General features: G+C 34.9%; 1 protein-coding gene across 6 annotated transcripts in view; it reads right to left on the bottom strand.

The window, feature by feature from the left end:
- Fermt2 (FERM domain containing kindlin 2) overlaps positions 1 to 17,901 on the bottom strand; it is a 77,144-nt gene that overhangs the window by 18,864 nt on the left and 40,379 nt on the right. For all 6 annotated transcript variants that reach the window (XM_046461220.2, XM_046461222.2, XM_046461224.2 and 3 more), the window contains exon 4: positions 7,094 to 7,228. In XM_046461220.2, coding sequence (XP_046317176.1) covers positions 7,094 to 7,228 — 135 coding nt within the window. The remainder of the gene's footprint in view (positions 1 to 7,093; positions 7,229 to 17,901) is intronic.

Below are 17,901 nucleotides of genomic sequence, written 5' to 3'. Positions count from 1 at the left end.
TTTAATGACAAAAATGAAATGCAAAATATGGCATATTAAAATCTTATAATTATGAAAACTAGATATGCAAATATATACTCACACATGTAAATTAACACAGAAAGGGTACTGTCATATTGCATTCCAAACTTCATAGTTATCAAGAAATAGTTGGCTCTTGACAGGGAGTAGCCAGGGAATAAATTTTAAAGGAATTTTTGCTTTTGGTTTAGTATATTTTCTGTATAATTTGAATTTATTATGATGCTGTATTCAATGCATGACTACTATGATATAAAAAAATGAAATCCATTTTATTGAGTGAAGAAAACACAATGTGTACATAACACAATTCCATTTTAGTTGGGGAAAAACAAATTGAAAAAATATATAGCTCTATAATAACCAAATACTTACTATGAACACACATTACTTGTACTTAAAAATAGTTTTAAAAAATGTTTTGTTGCTTAAAATGGTAGTTCGAGTTAGAAAAAAAATGGCATCCTACATGAGTGATTTTTCTAAGAGTGCCAAGCAAGTATAGATTATTTTCTACATTAATTTTGAATCTAGATTTTTCCTTTTCTAGCTGTCTTTAAGATTTTTTAGAAAAGTTTATGATGAGATAATTTTCTATTTACACAATAAATTCTGATATTTATTAAACTTTGTAAATCTCTAACCAGATTGAAGAATGTATTATTACTTTGAAAAATTGCTTCCTCCTGACTTGGAATCAGTTACCTCTTCACAGACCAGATATTTACATGGGTTAGGGTTAGGGTTAGGGGTTAGGGCTAGGGTTAGGGTTAGGGCAAAGCATTTAAGAGCATGCCACCTAAGCACAGCCATGTAAGGCAAGGTAACTCAGATATTTCATCATAATTCTCTTTATGAATCTGAATTTTAAAGTCTGAAAATTATTAATTCACTCAATCTTTTACCTCTTGAAAAATTATTTTAAAAAATAAGTTTTGTTGGGTTGGGGTTGTGGGTCAGTGGTAGAGTGCTCGCCTAGCACATGTGAGGCCCTTGGTTCAATCCTCAGCACTGCATAAAAATAAATAAATAAAATAAAGGTACTGTGTCCAACAACAACTGAAAAATAAATGTTTTTTTAAAAAAGATTTGTTGAGATATAATTTACATACTAATATTTTAGCAAAGATATCTATTATAATTCAGAAAATAATTTAAATGTTATAATTGGAGAGATGCTGTTCCATAATGATTATAAAAACCTAAGTACGGAGGCCAGACAGACCTGAAGGTACTTTCTAGCTCTGCTCCTTATTAACTTTGTGACTGGACAAATTAACCCCTGAGGAGTCTTTCCTCAGAAGCAAAATGGGGATGTCACCAAAATTGCAGGAGTTTTTTTGAGACCAAGTGAAAGATACCACACATGTTAGTATGTGTATAACTTTGTGTGTCGGGGGAGGGGGGAGAACTTGCATTATAAGCTTATTCTATCTGGGTAAATTTTCTTCTAGCATATACACTCTTAATAAATGTATTTTTTAAATAAACAACATATACCTATTCTTCAACCATTATAAATCAGAGACAACCTAGAGGGAAAATAAACTATGAGCTTATTTGTGATACTGTTTTAAGCCCACTTTCCTAACAAACCAAAGTCTCTAAATATGAATTCATATTAGATGTGATTTCTAAAAGGGGAAATATGAGTAGGTTGTTCAGTCCAAATTATTATGGGTTAATCAAGGTTCTGTAGCATAATAATTCAGTGAAAAGACTGATGTTAATTGTTGTAATTCAGTAGTTTAAGTTATACTAACCAGATTTCCTACATTTTTGTCATTATCACTGCAGTTGAAGGGAAAGGAAAAAAAACATTATGAACGAACTATTAGAAAATCATCCAATACTTCCAATTCCTCTAGTACCTACTGTCTTGTCTTATTTATAAAATACAAACTGGGATTTTTTTTTTTTATATACTTTTAATACCCAAGAATCAGCTTCTAGCCATTCTGGATATTCTAAAAATTTCGAGATTTCCTGTTTACTGGGCCAGCAGAGTCTTAGAATTTCTATGCATTTTGGTTTCTGGGCACCAAAATTCCCCTTGCTTCATAAATTCTAACTCTGAAAGACCTTCAGTGTTATTTGGATGATGTGAAACTATTCTGTCATACATGTACAGTGTAAAAATTTCCTAAGGAATTTAAATTTAAAATTATTTTTTATTTAAGGTAAACAACTCTACAAAAATTAAGCAAAAACTAGGTGTGGCCTCTGGTCACTGACACATTTGCTTTGTTTGCTGACCTTTGAGCCCAGGTCTGCCCTGTTCCAAAGCCAGCACTCTGACCACCACCCCACATGCTGAACCCTCCTCCATCCCTTCCTGTTCTTTGTGAGTATGCAGACCCTTACTTATAGCAAATCTGTAAGTGGCCAGAAGCCATACCTAGCTCTTGCCTAATTTTTGTAGAGTTGTTTACCTTAGAGGAAAAAAAAGAAAAGAATTTTAAATTTAAATTCCGCAAGAAATCTAGACACTGTACTCTACATGTGTGGTGGCAATCAGAATAGTTTCATAACATCTAAATTAAGGCAAGTGACTTAATCACTCTGAATTTTTCTTATAATGGCATTTATCTTTCAGAATTGTTATGAAAATTAAACATATTACATATAGTATTCGGGACCAGAAATTGCTCAATAAAATGTAGCTGATAATAATATAATTCAAGAAAAACATCGATTTCCTCTTTGAAAAGGATCCCTTGCACATAAACAGTCCAGAAGTGTCCCTAAGGGCACTCAAAGCTGTCCAAAGGTCAAGCCTCTGAGAGAGAAGAACTCAGGAATGGTACACAGACCAGCAATAAACAGCAGCTGCAGTCTGAGTGAAAAGAACTAACCAGTGGTGGGAAGAACAAGGGAGCCCAAGATCGGGCAGGGCGAGAATTGAAGAGGACACTATTCTTGGGTACAAGCCAGCCAAAAATTGGGCAGTTTAGGAACAGCACCAAGAAGGAACCACAAGAGTGCAAGTTAGTATCTAAAGTGGAGGCTGGTTATCTCCTAAAGATACAATCAAAATTATCCTTGCATTTTCTCTTAAATAGCTAGGATGTAAACTACTGTCTGAGCAGATTAAGTACAGCAGAGCCCTTTTAACCACTTAACTGACTCACTTGTTTACCAAATTGCCTCAATCCCACCCCTGGCCCCATAAAAACCACAACATTTTGAAATCTACAGCTGGCAAATGACTCTCTAAACCCACCAAATTATTTATACCAGTTTCATTTGTTACAGAATTCAAGCAAAGCTGGGAAACATAAAACATGAAAAAACAAAGAAGTGCAGAACCTATGACAACTACAGTTAACTGTCCTGGGCACCTGGGAAAGTTAGAACGACTTGCTGAGTTAGGTGATGACCAGCAATTCCCAAAGACTAGGACAGAAGATGTGGCAAAAATCTATAGACTTTATGATCTTGTTTTGCAGACTTCAAATTTTCACTCAACTTTGACCTGAAACCAGAAATCTTTAAAAGCACATACTACAGACACGGGACATAGTTTATAATAAAAAAAAAAACAAAAAAAAACTTCAAAACTCCAACCAGCAGACCCATACTAAGAAGGTCTGTAGACCCACATTATAAAAGCAGATGAAGGAGTGTATATTTATGCTTTTAAGATAAATTATTTAAGATATTAACTTTTTTCTTCTTTAACTGAATTTAGGGTGGGGGAAAAGCTGACTCAAAACTGTCCCTTTGGTTGGCAGGGCTGGGGATGGGGAAGATGGGGGTAGGAGGGAGAACTTTCAGTATATTTGAAAACATTGTCCCCCACTTCAGAGGCCAGTTGCAAGTACATATTATCACCTGTGTGCTTCTGGTCAACTGGTTATAGGTTAGATATTCCCATACCCTCTCCCTGGGTTTCATGATTTACTAGAAAGGCTCAGAGAACTCAGGACAGTTTACTTACTAGATTACAGTTTATTACAAAAGCATACAACTGAGGAACAGTGAAATGAAAGAGATGCATAGGGCAAGTTATGTGGTAAGTACACAGACACACCCATGTCCTTTCTAGGGACACTACTCTTGAAGAATCTCCACATGTTCACCAACCTGGAAACTCTCTAAAATCCCATCTTTTTGGGGTTTTATGCAGGGTTAACTATATATTTTAAGAACAATTGCTTAAAATGATTAATGTGGTTTGGATGTGGTTTGTCTCCAAGTGCTGGAAGTCTGATCCCTAGTGTGTCAATGTTAGGTAGTCAGAACATTAAGAGGTAGGGCTTAGTGGCAAGTGTTTAGATCACTGGTAGGGGGTACTACCTTCAGAAAAAAATGAGTTAGTTCTCATGGAACTCTGATTTAGTTCTTCTAAGAGGGTTGTTACAAAAAGAGAAAGCCTAACCACTGAATTGTGCTCTGGCTTCCTGTATTGACTTGTATCTCTTCCTGTTATGGTATGTCCTCCAAAAACTCATTTGTGAGACAATGCAAGAAGGTTAACCTAATTGGTACAATTATCCACTTGAATGTATTAACTGGGTGGTAACTGCAGGTAGGCAGAGTGTGGCTGGAGGATATAGGTCACTGGGAGTGTGACTCTAGCATTTATATTTTGTCCTGGGGAGTGAAAGTTCTCTCTGCTTCCTGGTACCAAGTCCCTAGCTGCTTTCCTCTGCCACACCCTTTCCACCATGCTGTTCTGCTTCATCTCAGGCAAAGAACTATGGACTCTGCCATCTATGGACTGAGACCTCTGAAACCATAAGCCCTTAATAAAACTTCCCCTCCTCTTAAATTGTTCTTGTCAAGTCTTTTGGTCATAGCACTGCAAAAGCTAAAATACTCCCTCTTGCACATATTTCTGCCATTGTGAGGCCAAAAAGTCTTTATCAGAGTCAATGTGATGCTGGCACCATGCTTTTGAACCTCCACACCGCTAGCTAAATAAACCTCTATTATGAGTTACCCAGTCTTAGGAGTTTTGTTATAGTTACAGAGAATGACCTAATTTGGTGATTAACTCACAGCCTCTCTCTTCTTCACAGGAAAATGAGGGCTAAGGATCACCTCATTTTTTTGTTTATACCTCATGATTTTGTTTGTTATATCATTAACAAACAATTCTGCTTGAAAGGGGTCTGTTATGAACAATAAAAGATGTTCCTTTATGGCTTTTATTGCAAAAGTTTTAGGAGCTCTGTTACAAACACTAAAGGAAGACCAAAATATATTTCTTATATCACAATATACTCTCTTTTTACTTCATCAATCTGTGGGCTGCTACCTCTTATTCAAAATACATTTCTCCCCATTTCCTCCTCTACAATTACTGAATGGAAGTAAATTTGACATTCTTTCAAAAATAATGATTTCTTTTTGTAACATGTTTAGGAAATCAATCACTCTATAATTACTAGTCTGAATTCATTAAACTGCCATTAAATATTCTCCAATGTGATCTTGGAGTACTTAAGGATCTCTCTCAAGAATCTGCTCAAGGAATTTATTCATGCCTTGCACTTTTATTTATTTATTTATTAACATATATTAACCATACAAATTAATGGGTTTCACTGTGACATTTCAATACATGCATAATTGTGAGCTCACAATTCCATATATTGTACAATGATCATGTCCATATATTTTTCTTTTCCAAGGATGTTCTTTGTCACTATTATTACTTGTTTGGATTGCGTTTTCATCAAAATTCTAGCCACTGGAAAAAAAGCTTAATTAGCAAACTTAATTCCCCAACCTGTAACAAGGAATATACTCTAATCTGGGACTAATGATTTTGTTTACTGAATTTCTAAAACATTATCTTCTAAAACGTTCATTTAGCACTGATGCATTATCTCCTTAAATACAGAAACTATATTTCAACTAACCTATAAACTACTTAAGAATAAGCATGATCTTATTTCTCAAATACAATTTCAACATAAGTAATAACAAAAAAGTTACAAGGTCTATGATCCTAGAATTCCTAACCTTTTGATGCAATGATTTCTTCATCCTTAATTTTTTAATCCTTCATCCTTACTAATTTTTTCATATATTTGTGTTTCTTCTTTTAAGAAGTGTCTGGTTAGTTTATTTGCCCATTTATTAATTGGGATATTTGCTTTTTTTGGTGTTGAGTTTTTTGAGTCCTTTCTATATTCTTAACCTTTGGGTAATAACAGAATCTACTTCAAAGGGTTGTAGTGGAGAATGAGTTTTCACAGATACAGCACATTTGTAGATGTGGGAATAGCTTGCAATTAGTAAGTGTCTATCACCATCATCATCATCACCCCCAAATTTAAAAGCCAGGAATGAAGAAAACTTAGATATTTGCTGGAGGGACTTATCTTAACTAACAGAGAAAGTGTGGCCAATGGAAATGTGGCACTCTGTAATGTTCAAACCACACATATGCCTAGGACTATGAAAATATATATCTATTAATTAATCATCTAGATACCCAATTTCCTATCTACCTGATGTACATCATGTACTGAGTAAGGTCCTGGTAATAAAAAGATGAGGGTGTCCCCCTTAGTGAAGGGAACTCACAACTACTAGAGGACAACACAGAGTATAATATAAAACGCAGAAAAGTGGTGACTTATGACACAAGGATACCTAATTCATATTAGGAAAGTAAAATGTTGAAATTAGAAAAAGTTTCTCTAAGGAGTGAAACTTGAAGAAAAAAATGTAGGGAGGCAAAGGGACCAGAGTATGCAAAGCACAGGGAAAGTTAAGTAATTTAAGTAAAGTTTTAGGTAATAATGTATGAACTAAACACTGGTGGTTTTCATAATCTACACACTAAAAATCTTCTAATTTCTCCAAACCAAAGAACTGAGTCCACTCTGAGCAAGAAAATCAGACTTCCTTCATATTGATTTGACATTAACAACTGACATAATGATTTACAAATGACAGAAATTAAATGACACTGAAGGTGTTCCATGACTAGGTAAAGATGCTAAGACTTTTTTGGTTTTTTTGACCTGAGTACTCTCTTGACCTACACAATCCATTTACCCTCTATCAAAACACATAGTCCAGGGTTCTCTGCCTCTAGCTTAGTCAGTCTTACCTGATCCAGGAGTGATAAGAGGCCCCTCTAATTCAAGCGCCTCATCTTCAGACTGGTCATCTAGCTTTTTCTTTTTTTTCTTTGTTGGATCTCTGGGTTTTTTCAAGAGAGAAAGTTCTTCAGGGTGTCTTATATCTGTTAAGAAAATAGATTTATTTTACTAAAATAAAGAAAAATTTAAGGACTTTGTACTTGGTAAATCTGTCTATTTAATCTATTTCAAGGTAGGAATCTGTGATTTACTCTGTGTGTTTGAATTTGGCCAGATATTGATATCAAATAAAAGATTGAGTGATGTATGGCGCTTGTTTAATGGAATTTTACTCAGCATTAAAAGAGAATAAAATCATGGCATGTGCAGGTAAATGGATGGCATTGGAGAAGATAATGCTAAGTGAATTTAGCCAATCCCCAAAAAACAAATGCCTAATGTTTTCTGACATAAGGAGGCTGACTCATAGTGGGGTACGGAGGGAGAGCATGAGAGGAATAGAGGAACTCTAGATAGGGAAGAGGGGTGGGAGGGAAAGGGAGGGGGCAGGGGATTAGCAAGAACAGTGGAATGTTATGGACATCACTATCCAAAGTACATGTATGAAGACTTGAATTGGGTGTCAACATACTTTACATACAAACAGAGATATGAAAAATTGTACTCCAAATGTGTAATAAGAATTGCAATGCATTCTGCTATTGTGTATTAAAAAAATAAAATCAGTAAAACTAAAAAAATAAATAAATTTAAAAAATCTATAGTGGTAAAGCATTTGCTTAGCATGCATGAGGCCCTGGGTTTGATCCCTATCAACCCCCCACCCCGACAATATTTACCAGAAGCATTCTTTTCTCGTTTAGTAAAAGCCTATTTTTGGTTTTTTTCCCCCCACATTTTTTATTGGCACATTGTAAATATTCATGATGATGGAATTCACTGTTACATATTCATATATGTATACAATATGACAATATGATTGGGCCAATATCAATCCCCAGTATTTCCCTTTTACCTGTCTTGTGCCCCCGCCACCCTATGGTCCCTTCCCTCTAGTGAGTTCCCTTCAATTTTCATGAGACTCCCATCACCTTTCTTTTCCTTGTTCTTCTCTAGCTTCTACATATAGGAAAAAACACACGACCCTTGACTTTTTGAGTTTGGCTTACTTCACTTAACATAATGTTCTCAACTTCCATCGATTTTCCTGCAAATGACATTTCATTCTTCCTGTAAGTGTTGCTTTTCCCCCCATATTCTCTCCAGCATTTATTATTGTTTGTATTCTTAATGGCTGCCACTCCAACTGGAGGGAAATGAAATCTCAGTATAGTCCCGATTTGCATTTCCCTGACTGCTAATGATGTTGAACATTTTTTCATATATTTGTTGGCCAATAATTTTTTCATAAATTTGTGTTTCTTCTTTTAAGAAGTGTCTGGTTCGTTTATTTGCCCATTTATTAATTGGGCTATTTGCTTTTTTTGGTGTTGAGTTTTTTGAGCCCTTTATATATTCTGGATATTAATTCTCTGTCAGAAGAATAGCTAGCAAAGATTTTTTCCCATTCTGTAGGTTTTCTCTTCATATTCTTATTTCCTTTGCTTTCCAGAAGATTTTTAATTTGATGTCTTCCCATTTATTAATTCCTTATATTCCTTCCTGAGCTATAGATACTGAGAAAGGTGTTGCCTGTGCCTACATGCTGGGGTACTGACCCTATGTTTTCTACTAGGAGTTGCACAGTTTCTGGTAAACTTTGTGCAGTGTGAGAGAGAAGGATCTGGTCTTATTCTTCTACATACGAATAACTGGTTTTTCCAGCCCTATTTGTTTTTTAAAAGGCTGTCTTTTCTTCAACATGTTTTTACCAACTTTGTAATAGATCAGATGACTGTAGGGCTGACTGTATTCTATTCTGTACCATTGGTCTATATGTGTGTTTTAATACCAGTACCATGTAGTTTTGTTACAACACCTCTGTAGTATAATTTGAAGTCAGGTATTGTGATACATCCAGCGTTTTTTTTTTTTCGGTTAACAATTGCATTGGCTATTTTGGATCTTTTTATTCTTTCAAACACTTTTTCTAGTTCTGTGAAGAATGTCATTGGTATTTTGTTCAGGACTACACTGAATCTGTATATTGTTTTGGTAATATGGCCATTTTAACAATATATTTTGATTATCCACGAACATGGAAAGTCCTTCCATTTTCTATGTCCTTTTCAATTTTCTTCAGTGTTCTATAGTTTTCATTGCAGCAATCTTTTACCTCCGTGGTAAAAGATCTATTTTACCCCGTGGTAAAAGATCTATTCTTAGAGTTTTTGTTTTAGGCTATTGTGAATGGGCTATTGATTTTTGCATGGTGATTTTGTAATTTGCAATGTTACTGAATTTGTTTATTAGCTCTAGCAATCTTCTGGTAGATCTTCTAAATATAGAATTATATCATCTATAATTTGGCTTCTTCCTTTCCTATTTTTAATCCCTTTTATTTCCTTCTCTTGCCTAATTGCTCTGGCTAGAATTTCTAATACTATATTAATTAGGAATGTTGAGAGTGGACATCCTTGTTTTGTTTTGGATTTTAAAGGAAATGCTTTCAGTTTTTCTCCATTCATTATGATATTGGCTTTCTGTTTGTATATAGCCTTTATGATGTTGAGGTAAGTTCCTTCCATCCCTAGTTTCTTTGGTGTTTTTATCATGAATGAATGCTGACTTTTGTTGAAGGCTTTCTCTGCACCTAATGGGACACTCTGTGATTTTGGTCCTGAATTCTTTTTATATGGTAAAGAATACTTACTGATTTGCATGTTAATCCATCCTTGAAATCCTAGACTAAAACCAACCTGGTCATGATGTACACTCTTAATATGTTGTTGAATACGATTTGCTAATATTTTATTAAGGAGTTCTACATTTAAGCTTATCAGGCATATTGGTTGGTATTTTTCTTTCTTCAGTGTGCTCTTATCTGGTTTTTGTAAGAGTATTACTAGCTTCATAGAATCAATCTGGAAGTGTTTCACCTCTATTTGAAAAGCATAGGCATTAGTTTGGGTCTGGTAGAATGCAACTGAGAATCCATCTGGTCCTGGGCTTTTCTTTGTTGGCAGACTTTTTATTTTTTTTTACTTTATTTATTTATTTTTTAAAATATTTATTTTTTTTAGTTTTTTTAGGTAGACACAATATCTTTATTTTATTTTTATGTGGTGTTGAGGATCGAACCCAGCGCGCCAAGCATGTCAGGCGAGCGCACTACCGCTTGAGCCACATCCCCAGCCTTACTTCATTTATTTTTTATGTGGTGCTGAGGATTGAACCCAGTGCCTCACAGGTGCTAGACAAGCACTCTACCACAACCCCAGCCCCTGTTGGAAGACGTTTTAATATTGCTTCTTATTTCTAGTTCTTGTTCTGTTTAGGTTTTCTATTATCTCTGAATTCATACATATCTAGAAATATATCCATTTCTTCTAGGTTTTCCAATTTATTTAACTATGTGTTTTCAAAATAGTCCCTAATGATCCTCTGGATTACTGTGATGTATAAGGTGATTTCTCCTTTTTCATCTCCAATTTTATTAGTTCATGTCTTCTTTTTTCTTTTGATTTGTTTGGCTAAGGGTTTGTCAATCTTACTTATCTTTCCAAAGAACCAACTCTTCATTAATCCTTTGTGTTTATTTTTTATCCTCAATTTTACTGATTTTAGCCTTGATCTTATTTTACCTCCTTCTATTGGGTGGAACTGCTTTATTTTTGTTTATCAAGGAACTTTTATATATGAATTCATAGCTATAAATTTTCCTTTTAGACCACCTTCATTGTGTCCCAGAAGTTCAGGTATGTTGTATCACTATTCTTGCTTGATTTTAACAATTTTTAAATTTCTCCCCTGATTTCTTTTGTCATTAATCATTCAAAAGTGTACTGTTCAATTTCCATGCATTTATATAGTTTCCATAAGTTCTTTTATATTTATTTCTAATTTCATTCCATTATGATCAGACAAGGTGCAAAAAATTAAATTGATTTTTTAACATTTGCTAAGAATTGCTCTGTGGTCTAAAATAGTCTATTTTGAAAAAGATTCTAGGGGCTGGGGTTGTGGCTCAGTGGTAGAGTGCTTGCCTAGCATGCTTGAGGCACTGAGTTCGATCCTTAGCACCATATAAATGTAAAAATAAAGATGTTGTGTCCACTTAAAAAAAAAAAAATTAAAAAAAAAGGTTCTATGAACAGCTGCCATGAAGAGAGAATTTGGCTGTTGGAGGAAATATTTTATATGTCTATTAAATCCATTTGATTTATAATATTTTTTAGGTTCGAAGAATCTTTACTGAGTATGTCTATATGACCTATCCATTGGTGAAAGAGGTGTGTTGAAATCAACCTGTATTATTGTTCTGGGGTACATCTGAGTCTTTTAAGCCGAGTAGTGTTTTCTGTAATTAGGTGCACCAACATTTGGGGCATATTTACTATTTTTTTTTTATCTTCTTGTTGGATTGTTCCCTTTACCAGTATGAAGAAACCCTGTCTCTTCTGATTAATTTTGCTTGCAGTCAGCTTTGTGGGATATGAAAACAGCTACTCCTGCTTATCTTTCAGACTCCATTTCCATCCTTTCACTTGTAGCCTGTGGCTGTCTTTGCCTGTAAGGCTAGTGTCTTACAAACAATATATAGTTGGGTCTTATTTTTTAATCCATTCTGCCAGCCTCTCTCTTAATTGGAAAGTTTAGAATATTTACATTCAATGTCATTATACAGAGATGTTTGTTAACTCCAACTATGTTGATTTATTTCTGATGTTTAATTGGGTCCTGTTTCTCTTTTGCATAGCTACTCTTTAAATGAGATGTCCATCTGCCAGCTCTGGGGTTTGTTTTATGGCTAGCTCTTCCCTGTGTAGTATTTCTTTAAGTATTTTCTGTAGTGCTGGCTTAAAAGTCATGCACTGTTTTAGTTTTTTCTTAATCTTGGAAGGATTTTCTCTTTTGGTTCTACAGGATAGCTTTTCTGGATATAGCAATCTTGGTTGTCAGGCTTAGAACACATTATTCCAAGTCCTCCTGGATTTTAGAGTTTGTAACGAGAACTCCAAAAGTTATTATGATTGGCTTACCTCTAAATATTACCTGATGTTTTTCTCTTGAGACTTTCAAAATTCTCTTTTTTTGTGTGTATTAATTATAATGTGCCACAGAGAAATTCTCTCTTGAGCTTGTCTATTTAGGGTTCTGAATGCCTCCTGTATGTGTATGTGAATGTGCATCTCTTTCTCAAAGTTTGGAAAGTTTGATTATTATTTCCCTTAACATGATAACCATGCTATTAGCCTACATCTCACAACCCTCTTCCATTCTAGGAATTCTTAAATTTGGTCTCTTAATGTTATCCCAGATTTCTTTTTGGGGGGTGGGGGGGGGCGGTACTGGGGACTGAACTCAGGGGCACTCGACCACTGAGCCACATTCCTTAGTCCTATTTTGTATTGTATTTAGAGAAAGGGTCTCACTGAGTTGGCTTTGAACTTGCAATCCTTCTGCCTCAGAAATCTAATCATGGTTATTTTTTTTCTTTGTAATACTGTCTGTTCACAATTGGCCACTTTGTCTTTCCGCTCTGAGATTCTATCAGCATAGTATGCTCTATATTATAGTTTCAACCGGACATTTGATTTATTGTCTTTCATTTCAAAGATTCCTATTTAGTTCTTTTTCAGTATTTCTCTCTGTTGAATTTCTCATTCATACCCTGCTCTGTCTTCCTTAATTCATTCAGCTGCTTTTCTGTGTTCTCTTGGAAGAACACAGATCATTTTTATAATCATTGATCATTTTATAATTCATTGATCATTTTTATAATCTTCTTTTGAACTTTTTTTTCAGGGATGTACTGGGGATTGAACTCAGGGGCACTTGACCACTGAGCCACATCCCCAGCCCTATTTTGCATTTTATTTAGACACAAGGTCTCACTTAGTGCCTCACTACTGTTGAGCCTGGCTTTGAACTCAAGATCCTCCTGCCTCAGCCTCTGGAGCTGGCTGGGATTACTACCACTGTGCCCAGATCTTCTTTTGAATTTTATGTCTGGTATTTCATCCACTTCAATATCTTTGCAGTCAGTTGCTGGTGAATTATGAACTTTAGGAGGTGTCGTGTTACCTTGTTTTTTCACATTTATTGCATTCCTGTGATAGATTTCATGCATCTGTTGGGATGGATTTTTTTTACACTCTTATGTGTGGATCTTTTTAGTGCATAGACCTTTCCTGCCAAAGTCTTTTGGGACATCATGTTGAGAACTTTTCAGTATATCTCCAAGTTGGTTTTGTAGTATGGTTTCCCTGCTAGTTCTCTGGGGATAATTAGTGTATTTTAATAGTGCATTAGCTTGAGGTTTCCACTTCCCCGGTAGGTCTCAAAAAGAGTGAGAGCTTTCTTATAAATCTGGCAATTGTTTTGTGTACAAAAGGGTTTATGATTATTATTCTTTCTTAACACCTCTGTATATTCTAAAAAGGTACAGGACTAATCCAGATTGAAACCCTTTAAGATGTAGTGTTCAGAGCCTTTATGTTAATTCTGCTTTTACTGTAGGAGTAGATGTCTCTAAGTAGGACCTGACCACCCCCTTCTCCAGCCCCAGCTGTTCTTACTTGGGGAAAGCTGGTCCTAGTTTGGGGTTTGTCTCTTCTTCTAGTCTCCGTATTAAAAAACTGTTGAAGTCTGAACACGGTTAGTTTGTGTGTAGAGCAAGATGCACTGTCTCTTGGCTAGATTTAGCTCAGCAGCAGTCTCTACCCTGTTAACTTATAGTGCCCCAGTAGTTTCCAGGCGTCTCATAGAAAAGCAGGAAACAAACAAAGAAGCAAACAACATACAGCATTAAAATAAATACCCAGTACCTAATATGACATCTCTAACACTAACTACCACAAAAATGGGAATGGTGTATCATCAACTGCCAATAGCAAAAACAATAAATAACTGTGAATTAGATTTGGAATTAAAGTACACAGCAGGTTTCAACTATGCCATCCACAGTATTAATCACTGCAACAACATGAATGGTGGGGGTAGGAATTATATAAATTATACTAGTTGTAGTTCTAAAAGACAGTAAAAATGTAGTTCATTACGAGACAATATAATGTGATAGGAAGGTAAAAGAAAGTTTAGAATGTTAAAATGTTAACAGGGAGAAAACAGAAGAGCTGTAGAAGTGATGGGTATAAAGGGGGAGGAAAAAAATAAACAGTAAGCAGAGAAGGAAAAAATTAGAATTCGCTATTAGGAGGAGAGAAAGACAAGAAAAACAGAAATATCTATATTTGTATATATCTGTGACCCAATCAGCACAGCAAGAACAAAGAACAAAAGAAAGGAAAATGCTGTTTTGTTTTTGTGTTGTGTATTTGGGATTAAACCCAGGGACACTTCACCACTGAGCTGCATCCTCATCCCTTTTAATTTTGAAAGGGTCTCACTAAGTTACTTAGGACCTCACTAAACTGCTGAGACTGGCCTCAACCTTGTGATCCTCCTGCCTCACCCTCCAGAGTTGCTGGGATTATATGCTTAATGATAAATGAAAGAACTGTTTCCACTGATGTGGTCAAATCTGTCAATGAGGATGATTACTGCCTATGCTTGACTATCCAGGGCTGTTTCTTCCTGAGCTATGTGTCCCTTACAGAGTGCAAGGGCTGGGGGTTGTTAAACCCTTCCTCTTTTTGTGTTGCTCACTGAGCTACCAGCTTGAGTGGTCTAAAACTGAAGGTGGTTCAAACACTTTTCAGCTTACTTTCTCACCAGTATACAGTAGGGCAGAATGGGAAGTACGGTTGACTGGAGTTTTGCCCAGAAAGACCAAATCGATGCACTATAAGGGTTGGGCTGCTGCAGAGCTAAGTGGGGCCCCAAAGCACTCTTAGTACAGTACTATCTAATAAATGTAATGATCATAAAGTAGAGAGAAGATCCACAAGGGTACAGAAAGATAATATTAGAACACTTTTCATATATTTATTTTTTTATCTAGAACTAGAAAAAAAATAAACTTTATATTACATAGTAGTAATATCCTATGTACCTCTGCACAGCATGAGGTACATAGGATATCTGAGGTAAACACGATACTTTCATTACATTAGCAAATCTCAAATTTTAATTGAGATTTTTTTTTTCAATTTTTTTTTAAATTGATTCAAACTTTTCTGCTTTGTATTAAATGGCTGCAAGAGTGTCCCCTGCCCCACCTCAAGCTGGGATGTAGCTCAGTAGCAAAGTTCTTACCTCCCATATGTGAAGCCCTGGGTTCAATCCCCAATTCAAAAAAGAAGAGAGTCCCCCCAATATCTATTTTCATTTGTGGCTGATAAGAGCCACAATGGTCAAATGACAATGAAAAAGAAATTAAAGATGACTCTAATAAATAGATATTTCTTACATATTACATTACACATGAAATACTGTGTTCATGAATTATAAGAAGCCAATTCTCTCCAAATCGACCTAAGATTCAGTGGGATCCCAAATGTCTAACTTTTTTTTTTTTTTTTTTTGCGGAAATTGTAAATTCATAAGGAAATAAAAACAATCCTAGAGGAAACAAAGCAATCTTTAAAAGAACAAAATTGGAAGTGATTTTAAACACCATAAAGTACATTAATGGAGTCAGTGCAATTATTGGCCAAATAAGATATAAAAATGAACAAAATGAAGAGAAGGCCCTTAAATAGATCTAGAAACAGGTAATCAATACTTTTTTGACAAAGGTGCCAAGGCAATTTCAAAGGAAAGGGAAAATCTTTTCAACAAATATTGGTGAACCATGAGAGGTCCATATTGTTTTAAAAAAGAACAATGATCCTTAGCTAACTTGAATATACAACAATTAATTACAAATGGATCATACACTAAATATAACAGCCCAAAATATAAAACTAGAAGAAAACATAAGCAAATATTTCTTAGGATACACAAAAAACTGCCTCTTATTTAAAACAAAACAAAAACAAAAACACACCCTGCTCTTTAAAGACATTGTTGAAGAATTAAAAAGGCAAGCACATACTGGGACAAAATATTTGCAAGTATATCTGACATAAGACTTCTATTCAGAAGAATATATGAATCTATAAAACTCAACAAATAAGAATACTATTGGGCTAAAGATCTGGACAAGAACTTCATCAGAGAATGGCCAAGAAACACTCAAAAATATACCTGACATTAACCAGACATTAGGAGAATGTAAATTAAAACCATAATGAGATAATTGTATACAACCATCAGAGTGGCCACCAAAGTTGGATATTATGATACACACAGACTTGGTGGAAGAACTAGAGCTCTCATGCCTATCTGGTGGGAATGTAAAGTAAGACAATATGAAAAAAGTTTGGCAGTTTGTTATAAACACACACCTACCATAAAACTCAGACATTCTTCTCCTAGTTATTTACCCATGAAAATGAAAAACACATTCATTATAGCTTTATTCATAAAAGCCAAAACTGGAAATAATTAAATGGATTAAAAATGTGGCATTTGTATATCAAGGGAAATACTAGTCACACAATGGAATACAACCCGTCAATAAGAGAAACAAAACTATTGACACATATAATAAAATGAATCTCAAAAATTAATATGTTAATATATTAAAGGAAAGAAGCCCTTTAGAAAACATATGATTCCATTCACAGAATTCCAGGAATGCCAACAACTCCATAATGCCAGAGAAAGAAAAATGGTTATTGGTAGTTTAAATTTGAAGTTTGATGGAAATACTCTATATACCTTTTCTGACTATGGTGTAACATTTGTCAAAACTCAAACTGTATACTTTAAATGGGTATAGTTTATTGTGTTTCAATTATATCAATATAAAATGAATTAAAAATAGAAAGTATAGAGAGATGGAGAGCCCAAAATTAAAGAAAAAAGCAGAAAAGTAGCAGAAGAAGCATGAAGTCTATTATGCCAAGTTTGGCAGCACTACACTATATTCCAGGATATAGAAAGAATAAACAACACAATGCAAATCACTGTATAACCTGTAATGCTACAGGTTGCTAAATTACTCAATCATAGTTTTACATGTGACAGTTTATAGCTACAGGAACCCTAGATCCAACCCAGTATTATAAAATTCAGGAAACTTTGTAGGAGAACTGAGACTACTAGGATCTGTCATACTGGAACAATTTAAGCTAAGAAACACACAGCCAAACCACTGGATGGATTCAAATTCTACCTCCACTATTAGCTGTGTGCCCTCAGGCAAGATATTCAACCTGTCCTTGTCTGTCTGGGTTTCCTCATTGGTGAGATGAAAACAACAGTAACTCAGAGATTGCTGTAAAAATTAAACGATACATAATAATTGCTTTGTATGTATTAGGGATTAAAGGTGTCTCCTTTTATCCATGGGGGATTCATTCCAAGAACCCCAATGGGATGCTTGAAATTTCAGATAGCACTTAACCCTATATGTATGTGTGTGTGTAAATATGTATTTATTTACACACACATAAAAACAAACATGCACTTTTTCTTGTATATACCTACCTATGATAAAGTTTAATTTATGATTGAGGCACAGTAATGGGTTAACTCCAATAATAAAATAGAATAATTATTCTAATATACTCTAATAATAAAGTTATATGGACATGGTCTGTCTCTTTCTCACTGTACTACATTTGCCCTTCTTGTGATGATGTGAGATGACATTTAGGAAGTACTTCCAGGCTTCTCTTTGGCATATATATATTGGTAGCATACT

Source organism: Marmota monax, unplaced genomic scaffold (genome assembly GCF_021218885.2).
Source record: "Marmota monax isolate L192 unplaced genomic scaffold, Marmota_monax_Labrador192_F-V1.1 WCK01_AAM20220418_F8-fsc00001, whole genome shotgun sequence".
Classification (NCBI taxonomy): domain Eukaryota; kingdom Metazoa; phylum Chordata; class Mammalia; order Rodentia; family Sciuridae; genus Marmota; species Marmota monax.
This window is presented reverse-complemented; position numbering and strand designations above follow the sequence as displayed.